Source organism: Cydia fagiglandana, chromosome 21, assembly GCF_963556715.1.
Source record: "Cydia fagiglandana chromosome 21, ilCydFagi1.1, whole genome shotgun sequence".
Classification (NCBI taxonomy): domain Eukaryota; kingdom Metazoa; phylum Arthropoda; class Insecta; order Lepidoptera; family Tortricidae; genus Cydia; species Cydia fagiglandana.
Genome location: NC_085952.1, coordinates 6,760,788 through 6,782,676, shown reverse-complemented (window position 1 = coordinate 6,782,676; position 21,889 = coordinate 6,760,788). Strand labels below are relative to the sequence as shown.

The 21,889-nt window shown below is 38.0% G+C and overlaps 1 protein-coding gene across 1 annotated transcript in view; it reads right to left on the bottom strand.

The window, feature by feature from the left end:
• Window positions 1-21,889, bottom strand: part of LOC134675266 (phosphoacetylglucosamine mutase) — a 48,949-nt gene that overhangs the window by 11,761 nt on the left and 15,299 nt on the right. The window contains exons 3-8 of the mRNA XM_063533486.1: window positions 18,766-18,898; window positions 18,204-18,299; window positions 13,927-14,078; window positions 10,866-11,068; window positions 9,813-9,939; window positions 1,825-1,985 (exon numbers count right to left, since the gene is read on the bottom strand). Of these exons, the coding sequence (XP_063389556.1) occupies window positions 1,825-1,985; window positions 9,813-9,939; window positions 10,866-11,068; window positions 13,927-14,078; window positions 18,204-18,299; window positions 18,766-18,898 (872 nt within the window). The remainder of the gene's footprint in view (window positions 1-1,824; window positions 1,986-9,812; window positions 9,940-10,865; window positions 11,069-13,926; window positions 14,079-18,203; window positions 18,300-18,765; window positions 18,899-21,889) is intronic.

Genomic DNA, 21,889 nt, shown 5'->3' with positions numbered 1-21,889 from the left:
TTCCACCTGTCAAATGATCCTGGCCTTCGACCCTACCCCAGCTCGGACTTTGGCCTGCGCATCTAGACACTTTTCTATTGGTCTGTGTTTGAACACAACACTCTTGCAGCTCGGCCTTTGGCCTTCACAATTAAGATATTACGTAGGGGAAAGTTGCGAAAAGCGCGCGCTCTGGCCCTTGAACCCTATGCGGAGCTCACATTTCGGCTTTTGAATTTAGACAAATGTCTACTACTACTAGTTAGGTTAGGAATGAATAAAGGAAGGTTCGTAGCATTCGAGAAGGAAGGAAGAGACATAATATGTATAATATAAACATTGTCACATAGATACTTCTTACAATAGGGAATATTACGCGAAACTCTGCGTAGGGGGCGCCACTACTACACTCCATCACAATCTCGCGGGCTCTACCGCGAAATAAGAAAATCGAAATAACGCTATCACTCTTGCATATTCGGCAGAACATTGCAGTATCCCAATTATGAAAATTAGTTTAGTACCTACGCACGTGTTAAAACAAAACCAATTTTTTTCGCAGGCGGGTTAATTAGGTTTAGGAGGCAAGGATAATTTTATTCACAAGAAATATAAGAATCCAATAAGCCAGAAATTATTCGAAGCTCATCGCTTAAATAGAATTTCACACGTTTAGATTTCAATAGCGCGATTTAGAACATGTTTGTGTTTAGTTCCTGTATTTACCTTAGGTATACCATATGATTTATATATATTTTTATGATCAGCGGTAAAAACCCTTACATTTGATAGCTCACTAAATAAGATAGAAGGATTTATTTTTCTTAGCACATTTTGTGAATCCTTATTCTTCCAAAATAAGACTTGAACGCCTATGTTGCATATATATTTTAAATCGTCTTTGAAAGCTCTTCATTTTGAGGCCCCACTCGATAGGTTTGCAAGAATTTTTTTTCTAAACATCACGCAATATCATGTATTATGGCCGCCATATTGACTTTATTATGACGTCACATAGCCTATGTTAGTCGGGATGACGTAAGGATTCTAATGATATATCATTTATCTAAATCGGTTAAGGCATTCAGAAGTTATGGTGGAATAAAGAAACTCACATACAAACATGAACCCTGAAAACAATACACTCTTTTTGTTTGGGCAGTCGTGTAATAAAAGATGTAACTTTTGAACGTTTTCTTATGAACAAGACAAGTCGTACCAGATCTTCCGTAATATATTTGGTGGACGCTCCCGGAGCGTCCGGAGCGTATGGAACATCTGGTATGACTTGTCTTGTTCATAAGATAGCGTTCAAAAGTCTCATCTTTTTATTTCCAGTAACGCCAATCATTCCACCATAAGCGCTGGTGGCCTAGCGGTAAGAGCGTGCGACTTTCAATCCGGAGGTCGCGGGTTCAAACCCCGGCTCGTACCAATGAGTTTTTCGGAACTTATGTACGAATTATCATTTGATATTTGCCAGTCGCTTTTCGGTGAAGGAAAACATCGTGAGGAAACCGGACTAATCCCAATAAGGCCTAGTTTCCCCTCTGGGTTGGAAGGTCAGATGGCAGTCGCTTTCGTAAAAACTAGCGCCTACGTCAAATCATGGGATTAGTTGTCAAGCGGACCCCAGGCTCCCATGAGCCGTGGCAAAATGCCGGGATAACGCCAGGAAGAAGAAGCCAATCATTCCATCCACCCCCATCCACGTGTCGTTCCGTTGGCGAATGCGGTCTGCACCAGACCAGTTCGCACGATTTTAGCAGCTCTGTGACGTAACTCGCTAACCGAGTTGCGATCTCATTCGCCTTTACTTAAGGTTTACTTTAGGATAAGCCTTACCAGATCTTCGGTGATGTATTTGGTGGACGCTCCGTTGGCGTACGCGGTCTGCACCAGACCGAGTTTCAAGTCAGTCGCTTCGCACGCCTTGAGAAGTTCTGTGACGTAGCTCGCTAATAGTGTTGCGATCTTATCGCCGTCCAGGAGATGCATTTTGTTACTGAAATCAAATCAAAATTACAATCAATAAATTTAACATTGTAAAGCGTCACGGTGGACTTAATTGGAGATAGTAGACGGGATTGACGCTATTAGAAAGACTTGTGAGAGACTTCACAGGACATGGATCCGTGAATTTCACGGATAAGAATTTGCTTGCACCGGAATACTACGGGCTTGTAATTGTAACTATTTTTTCCATATTAAACTGAACTGTCACCATATAAATGAGAATAACAGCGCCCTCTGGATAATGATCATATGTTACTGGTCAGTCTTTAGTTTTCTCAGACAAATTTTACAAACAAGTTTTCTTAAAATTACACATTTTAAGGAAACTGCTAAATCGGTTTTGACGGTCTCAGCCAGCCAGCCGGCAGTAGAGTGTAATGTACTCCTAGTCCGAGTGTACAGTTGCAGCAAAATGAGGACGTACACTAGCTTGCAAGTACAGTTGTACTCAGCTGTTTTTGCTGCTATGTACCAGGGTTGCATAAGATCGAAGAGGTGTTTTAGCACATCCAAGCTCTCTCCCGATCTCACGCACACATTTATCTGCGTTTATGTATGCACGTATTAAATAATATATTATATAAAAAGCTCCTAGGTTTAAAAGCTTTTCCTTTCATAAGTTCCGATATTTGACCTATCTTTTTAGTTCCGATCCGCTTCCTGACATGAACCAATTGTTATCAACCAGAATCGTTATCTGATGCTCAGTGTAAGACATTCTTCTTCTTCCTCGATTCCTCATGTCCGAGGGTCGCGACCACATGAGGTGTTTATTTTGTGCACCAATGATCTCCATTCTGCACAAATTTCCGCCAATAGGCGCCTTCCTAATAATAAGACATTAAATAAATATAAAAAAATGTTCTTAGCTCCCCATACCTACAAGGTTTTGCCAAAAATGGGTCATTATTTTTTGGGTACCTCTCCCGACCGATTTAAAATAAAAACGGGACCCTATTTTTATGTAGGTTAACTTACTAATAGAAAAATTCAAGATTCTGTTTGACTCCATTGTTATACACAAGAAAGTACATATTTTTGTGCAATACCTAAAGGTTAAATAAATAAAAAAACCGGGCAAGTGCGAGTCGGACTCCGTCTCGGAGGTCGTAGGGTTCCGTACCACAATGCAAAAAAAAAAACGGAAAAAAATGCAAAAAAAACGGTCACTTTTCCAAGTACTGACCACGCCCGACGTTGCTTAACTTTGGTCATAAATCACGTTTGTTGTATGGGAGCCCCACTTAAATCTTTATTTTATTCTGTTTTTAGTATTTGTTGTTATAGCGGCAACAGAAATACATCATCTGTGAAAATTTCAACTGTCTAGCTATCACGGTTCATGAGATACAGCCTGGTGACAGACAGACGGACGGACGGACAGCGAAGTCTTAGTAATAGGGTCCCGTTTTACCCTTTGGGTACGAGACCCTAATAAAAAGAGTAGGTATTTTGTAGAGGCCCAAACTATCTCTGCCAGACAACGCTTCCGCGTTTACTAGGACTGCATAAAATGCAGGACTAGTTACAGTGCACCCGGTGACCTAAATGTGAAAATCAATAACATGGAGTAGAACGAGATGGTTGTCGAAAGTCTCCTGTTTTCAGTCTAGCCAGAGTTTTAATGTGTGCAAAGTATCTATTAGATTCTAGCCGCCTTATTCATAAACGTTTACTAAAGTTGACAAGCCGATAATAATAGTTTGTCCCTTTCCATCATACCAATACGTCGGAAAGGGACAAACGATTTTTATCGGCTTGTCAACTTTAGTAAACGTTTATGAATAAGGGGGTAGGTATCTGGGTAAGCTATTAGTACAGTCGAATCACACACATATGCATTACCTACACACTTGTATGACTCGACAAACGAGATTTGCGTCATATATTTTTGCACACTTCGATGTGAGAGATGTTGCAGGTAACTATAGCTCCGTGCCTAAATTCTTCTGTTTGTATGTAAGTACCTATATGTGTTATGATTTATGAAAATGCTTGAAATATAAAACATTCGAAAACAATACATACCTGACAATACCTACTATAACAACTTTTGTACCTATTCCAATGTTACTCGTAAACAAAATGAAATCAAAGAAAACTAAATAAATCATTCTCATCCCAAAATAGCCTAGTTTCCCCTTGTAATAATAGTGCTTGTGCAGGTTAAAGCAGCTGAACGGTCAGCTCAAACGATTTCAACTATCGGTACCTACTAATTATTATTGTAAGATGTGATGATAACGGAGCATTCTATAATAACATGGCCTCGCTTACAATTTACAAACCATAGGGTTATAATATATATAATATAAATGATCGTATTAGATTCATAATTGTTACATATTTGCTGTAACTTATTTTTAAAATGTGTTTTTCAATTAAAAGACACATCAACGATTGTTTACCTCATTTCTAATGCTAAAAAAACGAACTACGAGTCTATACTCGTAGATCGAGTCGTGAATCTAATACGATCATTTATATTCTTCTGCTTTCATAAGTAATAGTTTTTGATTTTTAAAAAGCTTTTTTCAATTAAAAGACATGTCAAGATCGCTTACTTTCTTGCAAGTTCTTTCTAATGTTAAAAAAAACGAACTATAAAAAGCTTACTTAGTCTGATTATTATTCTTGGCTGCTAAAAAAAATGTGTTAAATTAATTATCCCTCATTCTAACGAAACCCAAAAAAAGTTGTGTTCGTAAGTGACTCTGTCGTTTTTAGCTAAACTAACTATATTTTCAGCAGATTTCCACTATCCACTGCCAACTATTTGCCTCATCTTGTACCAGGACTGCATAAAATGTAGAAGTGTTAGCTCAACGAAAACAAGCTGTACTATTTAGGTGACCTATTTGTCTAGACTAGAGCGAGACCGACTGAGGGAGATAAACATATTGCACTCGTGACCTACAAAATATGTAAGTTGAACTATCAAGTTTTGTCGCGTTTTATTATGCCAGAATACCTACTAAGGTGAGGTGGGGTAAGACTATCACCGGGGATGACCGGGGTAAGACTTGTATGGAATCCTCATACTGTTTGTCTTATGGCAGTTTGATTATAGTAAGACCAGATATAACTGATATAAGCCATAGGGCCATCATATAAGCCATCAACTTAACGATGAGCTTCCAAGATTTAACCCACACCAAAACGGGGCAAGTATAATGAAACTTAGAAAATCACACACACTAACTAGCAGTACTGTACGGTTACCATCAGTTCGTCACTGACAAACGCCGTCGAGAACGTAATTTACTTTCTATACATCTCGCTCGCACTCGCATATTAGTGCAAACGGGATGTATAGAAAGTAAATTACGTTCTCGACGGCGTTTATGTCAGTGACAAACTGATGGTAACCGTACTGATAGATTCCGTTACTCGACGATAGATGTCGACTACGAAATAACGCGCGTTTTGTAAGAAAACTGATGTACTTATGGAGTTAGCATCACTTTTTCTTTACTTATATGACTATGTCACTCAGTGAGCAAAATCGCATTTTGGTCACTGTTTTTAAGTAGAAAAGGACCCTTATTCGAGCTTCTGAGATGAAATAGTTATTTACGATACAAGTGCGGAAAACAGGAAATTCGAAACGAGTAGCGATAAATTAAAACACGACCGAAGGGAGTGTTTTGAATCGACACGAGTTGCGAATTACCTATTCGCACGTGTATCGTATATACAACGTTTTACAGAACATATGGCCCTTTAAACTTTTGACATCGCACGAAAAGTGCTGTTTTACGCACTAGTGCGGCAAAATAGGACCATATGTACTGTAAATAATATTTACTTACTTAAAGCTACATTTGATCATTTCCCAGTTGCCCCTCTAACTCTGCTAGATTTTGCTTCCGCGTTTACCAGGAGAGCATGTAAACAGAGGAGGTTAGGTTTAAACGAGTGCACTAGGTCACCTGCTTTAGAGGCTAAAGGTCAACAACATAAAGCATATTAAGGAACGTTCAAAAAACCGGGCAAGTGCGAGTCGGACTCGCGCACGAAGGGTTCCGTACCATAATACAAAAAAAAGCAAAAAGAAAACGGTCACCCATCCAAGTACTGACCCCTCCCGACGTTGCTTAACTTTGGTCAAAAATCACGTTTGTTGTATGGGAGCCCCATTTAAATCTTTATTTTATTCTGTTTTTAGTATTTGTTGTTATAGCGGCAACAGAAATACATCATCTGTGAAAATTTCAACTGTCTAGCTATCACGGTTTTTTTTTATTATTTAATTATTTATTATACTAGAAGTTACAACTTTATTGTTACATACAAGGGTTCCGTACCATAATACAAAAAAAAAAACAAAAAATAGCAAAAAGAAAACGGTCATCCATCCAAGTACTGACCCCTCCCGACGTTGCTTAACTTTGGTCAAAAATCACGTTTGTTGTAGGGGAGCCCCATTTAAATCTTAATTTTATTCTGTTTTTAGTATTTGTTGTTATAGCGGCAACAGAAATACATCATCTGTGAAAATTTCAACTGTCTAGCTATCACGGTTCGTGAGATACAGCCTGGTGACAGACGGACGGACGGACGGACGGACGGACGGACGGACGGACGGACAGCGAAGTCTTAGTAATAGGGTCCCGTTTTACCCTTTGGGTACGGAACCCTAAAAACTACCTATAACCCGACGACGGATTTTTTTTATATCGAGCCTTAGTCTTTATGAAAGTGTACCTTAAAACCGCCATAGAATTTTTCATCGAGCGTAGTATCGTCTTGGGTCGTCCCCGTTGGGTAGTACCCGACTTGCTGACTTTTATTACATATGCATCCAAATTTTCAGCTTCAAGTCTTCAACTTGCAAGATTTGACCCGTACAAACATAGTTACATACATACATATTAAGTACATTACAAATAAAAGCTTGTAAAAAATACATATAACCGAATTAAGATCCTCCTCCTTTCGAAATCTTGAAGTCGGTTTCGTTGAAAGCGGCAAAAAGTAAAAAATATTCGAGGGTTTTAATGATATAAATGCAACGGGGTCAAAGTTCAAACGCAACCTGTAACTTTGCTCGGGTTTTCTTCCGCGTTTACCAGGACTGCATAAACTGCAGAAGATGAACTGTGACCCCAAAACGGAACTAGGTCTAAGGGAGACAGATGTAGGTTAGAAAGAGACTACAGTATTACTGAATCGTAATTAAAAAGGGATTGAGATAGCTGTCAATCCATATTGATTTAGACGTAAGTGTATGGAAATCTGTCATTTCTAATCCCTTTCTGATCGCGGCATGATAATACCTAGGCCCGGTTCCACAATAACGAAGACAGCATTTAAACAACATGCTTTCCATATTTCGCATGTTAGTTGTTTTATGGTGACATTGTAAAGTCAAGTTGAATATTAGAATCCATTATGAACATTATAAAATTGGCAATCTAACAATTCGATAAGGATAAGGGCCAGTTGCACCAACCATATTTGACAGACTGATCAACGTCAGCCGGTGCGCCCCGGCGCTTTAGTATGAAAGTTTCCATACATAAAAATTTTGCGAACTCTAACGATAGTCGTACGAACAGTTTGGTGCAACCGACTCTATGACAGTCAAATGTTCGTATGGGACCTACTCTATTAAAGCGATAGAAAAGTTAGAAATGAGAGTCAAAATCGTAGGTACATTTAGCTAATATATTTTAAAGTAATATTTTCTCAAAACGCCCGCCTTGTGCTAAGCGCTGACGTCACTGGTTATAATGAGACATAAAGACTTATGGAAAATAAGTAAATTGCTATTTTGACCGCGACATATATTCGATTCCTCACATTGAAAAGCAAATTGTATAAAAACTTCTAGAATTTGCATTATTGTATTAAATTAATGTAATAAATCATACTGGAAGTATCAGCAGGTCATTCCAATCGGATCTACTCTAGAATGTTCTTCCGTGTTTACCAGGGCCGCATCAAATTCAGGATATTGCCATAGTAGGTATATAGGTCATCAGTTCATCTAGTCTAGATATTCTAGATGGATACTATCGATTGTGCAGGAAAGAGATAACCATAGCTACAGAAGAACACAAAGTTATTACAGGATGCGAGCTATTTTATGTAGATACCTAGATATTGATGTTATGTTTAGTAAATTTAGTAATAACGTAATAAGTAGTTCTAGTAATGCTTAGTCAATAATAATAAGAGATATACTCTGTCAAACCATTTTCGTCAGTAGAAAAGAGCGACAAATTAAAAAAAATGGAGGTGCGAAGAGTTACCGTCCCATTAGGTACTTTTTTGCTCTAGCCCACGCCGACATTTTCAAAGTTGAAATTTATTTTTAATAAGTAAATTTAAAAAGAAAGTATAAATGATTTCCCACCAAACAGTGTCTAATAGTTTTAAAAATTATGATACGCCAACTCATTGTTTCACATTTGTCTATTGCAAAACTTATCTATACTCTGTCATATCATTTCCATCAGTAAGAAAAAGGGGGCAAATTTAAAAAATGTAGGGGCGAAGGGTTATCGTCCCATAGAACATTTTAATTTCGCGCCTTTCTCTATTGACAAAGTTGTTTGACCGGCTATAGTAACCTAATATGTTCAGTTCAGTGAGTTCAGGTGAGTATTTTCAAAAGAGCTTATTTCTCTATGGGCATCATACAAAAATAAGCCCTTTTGAAAGGACACTCCTTAGTTACAAACGTTTATAGTGATACAACAGAATTCATACTGCGTTCGCGTTTTCTTCCGCGTTTACCAGGACTGCATACAGCCGAGGAGCACTATTCAAATGCAATAGATGGCACCAAATGAAAACGAAAGTTTCCGTATTGATTTTACTACGTTCTGCAAAAATCAACCGTAGTCCGTTTCAGATATGAGTGAATTTCAGTTTTCACAGTTACATTAGTAGGATATCATGAAAATGAAAGTTTCTGTGTTGTTACTTGGCGCTTTGCTAAAACCTACTTTATGCTATTAACTCTAGGAATTAATTTCAAATAAAAATGTGACAGGAGTAACTGTGTGAAGAAACATGTAAAAATTGTGTTAAACCCCGTTTTTGCATTAGAGAAAAAGGTAAACGATTGTTTTATTTTATTATCATTTTCCTAATACTAAAAAAAGCGAGGTAAAGTAAGGTGGGGTAATACCTTAGAGCATTTAATAACTGAAGTCGCCTTTAAGAGCTTACTCCTCTGCCGAAAAACTTGCACAATTGTGCAAACTCATTTGTCGTCGAGGTAGTTGTAAACGAGGCGGTCACCGTCCAATGACGCGACGCGTTGGAACGGCGCCTACGGGAGCCTACGGGAGGCTTCTGCGATACTTTAATAACTTCTACTGTCCCTTAGTACTAACAAAACTCTTTATTGACCATCGGTGGACCTTACGTCTTTGGAACAAGGTTTAAAATTGGTAACTTACTTGTCGTCGAGGTAGTAGTAGACAAGCCGGTCGCCGTCGCCGTCCAATGACGCGACGCGTTGGAACGGCGCGTGTTCGACGCCTACGGGAGGCTTCTGCGATACTTTAATAACTTCTACTGTCCCTTAGTACTAACAAAACTCTTTATTGACCATCGGTGGACCTTACGTCTTTGGAACAAGGTTTAAATTAGGTAACTTACTTGTCGTCGAGGTAGTAGTAGACAAACCGGTCGCCGTCGCCGTCCAATGACGCGACGCGTTGGAACGGCGCGTGTTCCACGCCTACGGGAGGCTTCTGCAATACTTTAATAACTTCTACTGTCCCCTAGTACTAACAAAACTCTTATTTGACCATCGGTGGACCTTATCTCTTTGCAACAAGGTTTAAGATTGGTAACTCACTTGTCGTCGAGGTAGTAGTAGACAAGCCGGTCGCCGTCGCCGTCCAGTGACGCGACGCGTTGGAACGGCGCGTGTTCGACGCCTACGGGCGGCGTTTGCGACACTTTCACGAAGTCTGCGCCGCACTGTTGAAGGTATACTTTCATTAAACTTACTTTTTCGATCCTCGTGGGAATTTTCACTTAACTGTGCACCTTCAACGGCCGGTTAGCAAAACTGACGGTCAATGTCAAATCCCGACCGGAATGTTACGGTTAGACGTTACTGAAACACGACTTAAGTCGCGTTTTAAAGTACAAGTTAAATGAAAATGCCCTTGTAATTGAGGTTGGTAAATATTAGGTTAATTCGATTCTAACATATTGAAATGATGGAAACTGATTGTACTATTATGTAATTAAAAAAGGATGCTTTAACCGAGCAATCCTTAGAATAGCTGTTTTACTCGCGTGAGTAATTGTCCCTAGATTCGCAATTGATGAATTGATGTCAAAATGTCAAAAGCAATTGATGAATTGACGACCGGTCTGGCCTAGTGGGTAGTGACCCTGCCTATGAAGCCGATGGTCCCGGGTTCGAATCCTGGTAAGGGCATTTTATTTGTATGATGATACAGATATTTGTTCCTGAGTCATGGTTGTTTTCTATGTATTTAAGTATTTATATATTATATATATCGTTGTCTGAGTACCCACAACACAAGCCTTCTTGAGCTTACCGTGGGGGTTGGTCAATTTGTGTAAAAATGTCCTATAAATTAAAAAAAAAAAAATTAGGGTTCTTGCTAAATTGGAAATTCTATAGCGTAAGTATTGAACAACCAATTTAGCTAGGACCCTGGATGGCGCAACATATTCGCGGAGCGTGATGGTACAAGCACAAGCTGACAAGGAGTGCGTAGAGCCATGTACGACTAGCGGTAAAGAAGTCACCCCATATTGAGTATTGAATTGAGGGTAAAAGCTGGGATCGGTTATATCTGCAGCTCACTGTAAAAGTACCTAATATGCGCTATGCTAAGTTAATGGGCATCGCCCATTCGTATACTCACATTCAAATTTAATTTCCCCCCATTCCCCCCCAAATTATACAGCACCAGGTCCAATTCCCCGTCCAAACTCTTCCTGATAATGTTCAGTTTCTTCCCTCCCACACCGTTTGCGCCGTCAACGTATAGAGTAGTGTTATAAGATCCGTGAACAGGTAATTTTGCTCGTATGTTCTTGAAAGCGCCTACTATTTTTTCGTAGTAACCTGGCAAATAAGAAATAATATTACAGGTGTAATAGGGTCATAAACATTAGATTTTTCGCTTAACCCTTATCAATGCTGAATTGATTTAGTAACCACAAAGAGAATAGAGTGTATAGAGACGGATTGTCAATATAAATTATGTAGCCACTGTAAATTTACTGCCATCTTTCGACAGAACATAAAACTGTTAGAACGCCATTTGACTTTAATTCTTATTCTTTCACTGATATGTGTTAATTTAATAAATATTAATATTAATGCCATCTACTCGACAATAAGACAAAGGTATAGCGCAATCTTTTCGAGCGATGGCGCCATAATCTTCAGCCTACTGTCGAGTAGATGGCGTTAATATTAATATTTAACAAGTTAACACATATCAGTGAAAGAATAATGATTAAAGTCAAATGGCGTTCTAACAGTTTTAATCGTCTGTCGAAAGATATGGCAGTAAATGTACTGTAGCTACATAATTTACCATGACAGTAACTCTCTATTTCAAATTCTCTTTGTTAACTTGCGGCTCTTAGAACAGGTGGTCTATATTCTATGAGTAAGAATAACGTTTGATTGTAATTTTTTCTGTCAGCCTGGATAAGGGTTAAAGAGCATTCGTTACAGAGTGAACAGTAGGATTACGGCGTTTTATTAATTAATACATATTTATCCTCAACAGCAAATATTGTTATAATATAATTTAATAGATGATGTTTGGGGTTAACTTAGAATAGGGAGTAAAGAACTAAACATGTTCAAAAAAATGTGTGTTGGTTGTGCAAAGAGTTAAATTAAAATATTAAAAAGGTTATTATTATCACACAGCTACACGGACATATACCTACAATAAACATTAATATAAATGTAGACAATGTAGTAGATCAAATACATTAATTATATACTTACCTATTTATAAATTAAAACATTATGTTAATACATAAATACACCACGAAATTTAAAGCTGAGATTATTAATAATGACATAGACATAATTATATGTTTTAGTATTAGTTTTATTTAGATTTAGTTTAAGAACGGGATGAAATTTTAGTTGGCTTATTTACACTAGAAAACAATTCCATAATGGAACAGCTCGAATGGTGATAGCCTCTTTTTAGATTTCTTAGCTACTTAGACTGATTATTACCTACGTCGTTATTATTACGATTACGATTGATAACATACGAATAAAACATAATTAATATATTATGTTTAATATGTTATTACTTTTGTATTTGTTATGACAAAGGAAAGATTGTATGTGGTTAGTATAGTTATAATTTGAGGCTTTTTAAAAACTTTTGTTTTAAATATTATTAATTCCAAAAATGACCGTAAGGCGCTGCGCGGTGCGTGAACCTGACAAGTTAGACCACGGACAAAACATCCTCCAGACTTAGCATAGTCGCGCTACCCCCTTTGCCACGCATACGGTAATTTTACTTCATGTTCAAGTCGAAAGTATCTTTGAGTGACGTCCGTGTCTTTGAACGGACCAATCACGGCACGGGATTTCGCTCTCCTCGTCCCGCGCACCCCCGCATTTTTGGCATCATCGGTTGTATGAAATAATTGCTCTAAATCGGTCTAGAGGATTCCTAGTCTATGAGTTAGACCTAACCAGTTAGGTGATGCGTGCACTTTGTAGTTCGTCTTGTCACATTGGCAATTTGAAAGCCGCATGGAACATATTAGCCATTGGTCAATGTATGAAATGACACAGAAATTAAGTTCTTTAACTGTATTTCTATAGATAAATCTCAAATGACACACAACGCCCGGTTATATAATGTATGACCATATTAGTTCGAATTTGTATGAAGTTACGAGGTTTGCGAAGTAAAGCCGTCGAACGCATTTGCTTACTGACCTCGCTCACCTGGTGTACTCACGAGAGAGTACGGCCCATATTTTCTACCTAAAGACAGTAAGGTATTTGCGGTCAAAAAATTTTGGTAGATTAAATAAATAAAAAATAAATAAATATTATAGGACATTTTTTACACAAATTGACTAAGCCCCACGGTAAGCTCAAGAAAGCTTGTGTTGTGGGTACTCAGACAACGATATATATAATATATATAAATATTTAAATATGTACATAGAAAACAACCATGACTCAGAAACAAATATCTGTATCATCATACAAATATGCCCTTACCAGGATTCGAACCCGGGACCATCGGCTTCATAGGCAGTGTCACTACCCACTAGGCCAGACCAGTCGTCAAAATCAAGATCAAGGTCGTCAAGATTACTATAATAAATAAGTAATATAAGTATAATAAAATAAATAAATGAAAAAAGAGTTTCGGGGATAATTTTATACACTCTGGCCCACCCATTGAAATGCAACAGGGTGTAAGTTAAGACGATAATGAGGACAATATGCTATTATCCTTCTAAGGCCCAAGGTCCTACATATAGTACCTGTTCAGTTCGATGAAATTTAAATCCTATTCAATTGGAAAAGAGTCGCTTTTGCTTCGTTTTGTCCAATTTTCCAACATCGAAAAGTCAACTCTATTTCCTACACTGTACTTTCAAATTTCAGTTGCAAATTATGGATCTTTCATCTGTATGGCTGGGCCTTATAGTTCGTTTTTTTTAGCATTAGAAATAAGGTAAACAATTTTGACGAGTCTTTTCATTGAAAAACACATTTTAAAAATAAGTTACGGCAAATATGTAACTTATGCATCTAATACGATCATTTATATTCTTCTTCTTTCATAAGTAATAGTTTTTGATTTTTAAAAAGCGTTTTTCAATTAAAAGACATGTCAAGATCGCTTACCTTCTTGCAAGTTCTTTCTAATGCTAAAAAAACGAACTATAGGAGGTTAAAGGGTTTAAAGGTACCTTCTTCAGTGGGAGTGCCGTAAGTGTTGTCGTTTCGGCATCGAACGCAGTAATGCAGGATAGGAGTGGTCACGATGCCGAACTCTTTCGCGGTGCCTTTCAGCGCCATTACTCCGTGTACTGCGGCCGCTGCTAGCCGAGGGCTTGTGTATCTGTAAGGAAATATAATAAAAATTACTTCTTTCATAACAGCAATATATTTCTTGATCACAATATTCCGTTACAGTTCAATCTCCAATCATCTCACTTCACAATCGTCCTCCCTTCACCTCTGCCCGTAACCGAATGCCCGTTAACCGCCATGCCAGTCGTCTTTTATTCTTTCTTCCAACTACCTTCTATTTACAAAGGTCAACTATCAATCACGTTACTTTTAAATTTATTAAATTATAGATCAGTAGCGTGCCTAGGGTTTTGGAGTAGGGCAAGCCGAAAGATATGTTTTCGTAATAACTGTCCAATCTTCACTCTTCGGGGTCAAATGCATCTGCTAGCGTGACGAGGCGAGCTAATCATAGCGCACGTCTGCTACGGAATGAATAATGTCATTTTGTATTTTGTTAGACAAATAGCTCGAGCTTGGTTTGTCGCTTTGAACATGTTTTTCTAGAACGCCGTCATATTTTGATAGCAACGATACAAGTTCCAAAAAATTGCCCCTATTTAATGAAGTGTTTGACTCATCGTGTCCTCTAAAAGGAAGTTCTTGCTGTGCTAAATGGCACACAATATCGACTAACCTCTGAAAAACACTACGATTGTTGTCAACACGCATGTTATGTTTTGATATTTCTTCTGATAATTGTCGCGACAAAGAGGCCTCGATCCTTTGTTTCCCAAAATTGCTAAAAGAAATCACTGCACACATATGTTTACCGGAATTCATGTGCCTCTTTATTGCTCCAGATAAATTATTTAAATCGTTATAGCCAGAAGTATTCCAAACGTTAATATCGTTCGAAAAAAATATGCAACACCAGCAATACATCTTATTTGTATGGGAACAACCAACAATCCAATGAGTTTTGTAGACGGCCCTACAGAAATTTCTCTTACGCGACTGACTTGACTGAGAAATACACAAGTCGGGTGTTGGTTTTGCCGTGGAAATTAGGTCCCGTTTTTCGACAAAGGTCAAAGACTTTACCTTGTTTTGGTTGACTAAAACGTGGACGCATTTCAAACCGTCACAAGGAACCACTTCTTGATCCATTGTTAACACTTATTAAACTAAGCGCCACAACGATGAACAAATTCACATTCACTATTTAATCAAATTCACTTAAACAAACTTTCGTTACTTTCGACTCGACCACTGACTCGGCTCAACTAAATAATAATACACTTGAAGTAAACGCGAACGCGCGCTGTGCGAACTTATGCAGCTAACTTCACACAAAATCCAAGCATAAATCGTCTTATAAAATTGCTATACATACCAACAAATAGTTACATCGTTCTTTGACGGTTTGTAGGCTGATAGTGCCCAGAGCGGGACGAAAAAGCAAGCACGGTTGCAAGCCAACGAGTGCGAGTTCGAGCAGGATAGCTAGAACATCCTCCGCCTGATTTAGTTCGCGCGGACGAGGCGCCACGCCGCGGCATAATTTTGCAACACGCTCGTGCCGCGGTTCGAGGCCGCTGTGGCTTGAATTTAATAATACGGGATCGTTTGGCGCGCGATTTTCAAAATAATCTTTATTGATCTTATCACTACGTAATTTCGGTAAGGCAATTAGTTGCCTTAGGGCAAGCCCGGCTTTTGGGCTTGTATGGAAGTCCCGCCACTGTTATAGATTACCAATGATTATTCAACTCTTTATTTCATTAAATCTGTTTCTAATAATTAGTAATTTTAATGAATCTTACAGAAATAAAACGTTTTTGAAGTGAAAACTTCTTTAGCGGCGCTATGCACTTTTTGTGATGGGGAAAAAATGTTAAACTCGCGACAGCGTAAGACGTAAGACGCTTTCGTAAGACGGAGACATGACCTGATCGAAAAACTGTTACAATGTCATTGAGTTTTCACTTCTGCCGGCACTCCCGGAGTACAACCCGTTGCTTTTTTTGTTAAAACTTATTTCCTCCTTTCATCTGTCTAAGCACTGATCAGTGCGTACGAACTAAAATCCTTTGTTTGATACAATAGGTTTAAATTCGTTCGCACTGATCAGTGCTTAGATATACTTACGAAGGGTTAAACCGTTTTAAACAGAAGTTGCGGCAAATTTAAAGCCCAAAGTCAAAGAGGTTGCATACGTGATTCTATCAGAGAGTACCAATGGGCACCTTCGGTCTCTGAGGAAGAATTTCAGTTCGATTAAATATCAACAACTGGCCGAAAATCTACTGGCAAAATGTGATAACAACTTCCATACACGGTGGCTAAAAATAACTGCATTCCCGTTGCCAGGGAGGTTTTGCGATTACTCTGAGCAACTTTAACTATGGGACCCCATAATCGCGAAAATATATACCCTCCCATAGAAAATGGACCAGCCAATATGTATGAAAGAGTCATTTTTTATGCGATTTCGGGGTTGGTCCCATAGTAAAAGAAGCTCAGAATAATCCCAAAACCTCCCTGGCAACGGTAGTCACGGTTTGCTGAATAAATGTTAAGTTGAAGTTACGTTTTATTGCATATTGCATAAGACCAGTTCACGTGCATGTATTGCATTATACGTATATCGCACGTATACGTATATTGCATTACACGGATGCGCTCTGCGGTCAGAGGAAATCTTCATTAGTTTTCATCAAGCAACTGTAGTTTAATAATAGATATCTTCACTTCTAAGATACACCTAGATCTGATCTTCATGTATTTCAAATAGTCGATAACGACATGGTAATATGTAAAGTCAAACTTCAAGTGGATTTCACTTTGATTTGAAAAAAAGAGTGGGTAGGTAATGAATAATTATATTTTTCTAATGCTGTTTTTCTCGAATACTAAAGTTACAATTATACTGTCCAAATATATCATTTAGTACAATATTGGTACTGATTTTGTACTAATATTGTTCTAAATGGTATATTTACGGTATTTATGGTAGTAAATTGCCCAATCGAACTGTCATTTTAGTATCAGGAACATAAAAACAGAGCTTAAATAGCTCTAGAGCTCTAGAATAGAGCTTTCGTAAAAACTAGTGCCTACGTCAAATCATGGGATTAGTTGCTAAGCGGACCCCAGGCTCTCATGAGCCGTGGCGAAATGCCGGGATAACGCGAGGAAGAAGAAAAACAGAGCTTAAATACAAATGTGTGCCGTTTGCTGAAACGAAAAAGTTTCCTAAAGCGCACATTATTCATGTTAAGGGGCCCACTGATTAACAGTCCGCCGGACGGTATCGGCCTGTCAGTTAGAACATAATTTTGACAGTTCCGAACAATTGACAGGCCGATACCGTCCGGCGGACAGTTAATCAGTGGGCCCCTTAAGACCCATCCTGTATCTCTCAGTTTGACAGCTAAAGGAAAGAATCATTTTCACCGGGGCTCGACCAAACAAACATGAAGAAACTATGTTTAAGGGTAAACTATGTATAAGGGTATATCAATATCCTCTAGCCGCCCAGAGGCCTATAAAAAGGTCTCCCGTTCCATTCCAATTTCAATCTTAATTTTGACAAATCAGAATTGCATTTGCATTGGCAAGTTTTGATGTCTGGGCGGCTAGAGGATATGGTACTTACACATATTCTATACATATTGATCTTGATATTAAATGGGGTTGGTCGGTCGAAGTATTTTAAAGATGGCGTCAGCCTAAGTTTTTCCCGACAATTCTACGAATAGTCTCAATTTTTAGGGTTCCGTACCCAAGGGGTAAAACGGGACCCTATTACTAAGACTTCGCTGTCCGTCCGTCCGTCTGTCTGTCACCAGGCTGTATCTCACGAACCGTGATAGCTACACAGTTGAAATTTTCACAGATGATGTATTTCTGTTGCCGCTATAACAACAAATACTAAAACAGAATAAAATAAAGGTTTAAGTGGGGCTCCCATACAACAAACGTGATTTTTGACTGAAGTTAAGCAACGTCGGGCGGGGTCAGTACTTGGATGGGTGACCGTTTATTTTTTTTGCCTTTTTTTGCATTATGGTACGGAACCCTTCGTGCGCGAGTCCGACTCGTACTTGCCCGGTTTTTTTTTTGTAATTTTGTAAGCCAAAACTCACAGACCAAACTAGAGACAGGTAAAATCTCTGCTGGCGCCATCTATGCAAATCTTTGACAGTTGCCACCCTCATTGATATAATACCTGGTATCCATTCCGATGAAGACGCTGGCTTTGAGTCCCATATCGGCGTTCACCTGCTTGATCACCTCCACCGTCGTTGCTTCCAAGTCATTGTCACTGAAAAATAATAATTAAGGTAAGTATACTAAAAAATTAGAAATAATAGTCCACTTGCACCATTCACTAACCCGAGGTTAACCACCCGCTCGCGTTTCTAAGGTTCCGTACATAAGTCCGACTCAAGCTTGACTGCACATTTGTAATAGGTTTTCCTGACATCTTTAAGTAAAGAACTATTTTGTGTTTTTTTTTCACATTTTTAGACCCAGTACTTTCGGAGATAAAGGGGGGGGGAATGGTCATTTTTTGGCTATAACTTCGAACCTATGTATTTTAAAATTATAAAAAAAACATGTCCATCTTTGGGTCACTAATTTACATAGGTATGTGTACCAAATTTCAACTTAATTGGTCCAGTAGTTTCCGAGAAAATAGCCTGTGACAGACGGACAGACAGACAGACGCATGAGTGATCCTATAAGGGTTCCGTTTTTTCCTTTTGAGGTTCCCTAAAAATACTCACCTAACATTGGCCAGTCTGGTGGCAATCTCCTCCCAGCTCTGTTCCAGCATTTCCCCCTCAGGGTCGATCAGTTTGACTCCATTGTCCGGCTCCAGGTTATGGGAGGCTGTGATCATTATGCCTATTGTGCGACCTGGAATTATAAGCAGAACAGAAGCTAGAGATCATATTGTAATTCATTCATTCATTCATTGTGTACAAGTAAGTATAGTTCGTTTTTTTAGCATTAGAAAGAACTCCACAGAAGCAAGCATGCAGTTTTTATCAGGCTCTTTAATTGTTAATAATTATTGAATTATCTAATGTAGCATGCATGGTCAATACATATAATTTACTTCAAATTATTACCGCTAGAAGTGCTGGATTTGGAACTCAAGCTTACTTCTGCGAAGTTCTTTCTAATGCTAAAAAAAACGGACTGTAGATATAAAAATATATATTAGAGAACATTTTACACAAATCAACCTAGCCCCAAACTAAGCAAAGCTTGTACAATGAGTGCAAGACGGATGATATCTATACACACCTACTTATATCATAGACAAATATAGTAAGCATAGAGCGAGCTAGTATCAAGTAGCGAAAATAATAGTCGTGTTAGTAACAAAATAATAGTCGTGTTAGTAACAAAATAATAGTCGTGTTAGTAACAAAATAATAGTCGTGTTAGTAACAAAATAATAGTCGTGTTAGTAACAAAATAATAGTCGTGTTAGTTACAAAATAATAGTCGTGTTAGTAACAAAATAATAGTCGTGTTAGTAACAAAATAATAGTCGTGTTAGTAACAAAATAATAGTCGTGTTAGTAACAAAATAATAGTCGTGTTAGTAACAAAATAATAGTCGTGTTAGTAACAAAATAATAGTCCTGTTAGTAACAAAATAATAGTCGTGTTAGTAACAAAATAATAGTCGTGTTAGTAACAAAATAATAGTCGTGTTAGTAACAAAATAATAGTCGTGTTAGTAACAAAATAATAGTCGTGTTAGTAACAAAATAATAGTCGTGTTAGTAACAAAATAATAGTCGTGTTAGTAACAAAATAATAGTCGTGTTAGTAACAAAATTGATGTATGTAGTGAGCACTCTATGCTTACTATATTTATCTATACTTATGTAGATACTAGATAAGTATATACTTACATACTTAGAAAACACCCATAACTCGGGGACAAATGGCTGTGTTCATCCCATAAATAAATGCCCTTACCGGGATTCGAACCCAGGACCATCGGCTTCACGGGCAAGGTCACTAATACCCACCACTATGCCAGATCGGTCGTATGTACGACGACAGATATGTACGATTGCACGTTACTACATATTATTGTAATTTCATTACTAACTATGCTTATGAGAGACGACACATCGCTTGTGTGATTGTGTGCACTGCTCGTGCACACACACACGCGCACGTGCAAGTCTACGCACGCACACGCAGCTGGTGTGCTCTCACGATTTTTCATACAATCAATGAATATTTATAGTCCGATAGCAATAACTTTTGAAGTTATAAGATTATTAATGTTGCCTATTTTTTACATATAGTTTTCAGACCACACACTAAACCTAATAATAATAATTTGTGTCATCCTAGGTATTTGCTTAGGTAGAAATTTAGGTTTTTTTTTTTAAACAGCATTCGGTAAAAAGAATATTCGAGATGAAATTCTTTGTTTCCCTGTAAAAGCAAAGTGGCTTCCGACGTACACACGCATTTTGTGTCATTTTCATCCACGGGTATAATGACATTTAATAAATACCTAATGGTGAACCTAAAATGCCTAAAATAAAATTATAGTCGGTAAGTGAAGTGTTGTACTTCACAGGATACTATAATATGTTATTCAAACAAATGTGTGTCAAATTCATCCACCGCTTTTATTTTTAATCTTTTTTTTTCTTATAAACATCATGTATCTGCCACAAAAAAAAATTCATGTTATTAAGTTTACGTCTACATTATTATAATGCCACATCGAGACAACATTCATAATTTGGGTCATTTTCAACAACGGTTTTTTACTATTTGGCAAAATAAAACTTTGCACGAACGGCGTACGCCGGGAAGGCTACCTACGCGGGTAGGGTGCTTGTTAGATGAACATTATGGCTCCTCTACACGATGGGCCAACGCCGGCTACTTGCTCCCTCTAACACATAAATGCGTCCCTTGGAGTGGCCGGCGTTGGCCCATCGTGTAGAGGAGCCATTACAGTGTATTTATTTCATTCGGAGGCATAATTATTATATTAAGTCTTTTCATAGTGTGGGAGTAGGTATGTTGTAAGTATATTTAAAAATAAAATGTAGGCTCCTCATACTGACCAACATTCTTGACGTTCGCAATCAAAAGGTACCAATTTATCCTTGCCATAAGGACTCTCTGATAGGTTATTTGTATAAAGATACAATAAAATTTCGTCTTTATGGTAAAGGACAAAGTGGTCCCTACCTTTTGAATGAGAATGTCACATCAGCGACTGTTAAAAATAACTTTTATTTGATATTTAGTACACTTTTTAAGGTTATTTTAAGACGCAATGTATTGCTAATTTTGTGATTTATAAAGCGTGTAATTTTTTTTATAAATTTGGTCGGACTGCAAAAACTGCCAGGTTAAGGTGAGGCCTACCAAGACATACGTCAACAGGCTTATTTTAGCTATTATAATCCGTTTGTTTCATTCTATTTTTCGATGAGGTAAATTGTAGCTCTCACGTGACCCAATAAATCTGGTCAGACTGCAAAAACTGCCAGGCTAAGGTGAGGCCGACCACTTTTTTTTTACTGTCCTCAAGGTCAGGTATCCTACCATACAAGTTTCATTCTATTTTTCGATGAGGTTTTTTTTGATGAATTTTTGTCCAACGTTTTTGCCATTTGTACCAAATCTGCCACGTTAAGCCTAGGCCGACCAAGTGCGTTGGAAGCTACTAAATGTCAGGTACCTCTACAGGGTAGGTATATTCTATTTTTTGATGAGGTTTGTTTCATGCAGCCGGCCACCGGACTATATTTATTTGTTATTATACACCGCTAAGTCCATGTTATTTGTTTTAAATGTAGAGTTTAGAAACTAATTCGTGGTAGTAAACGATACAAATATTAGAAAAGTCCT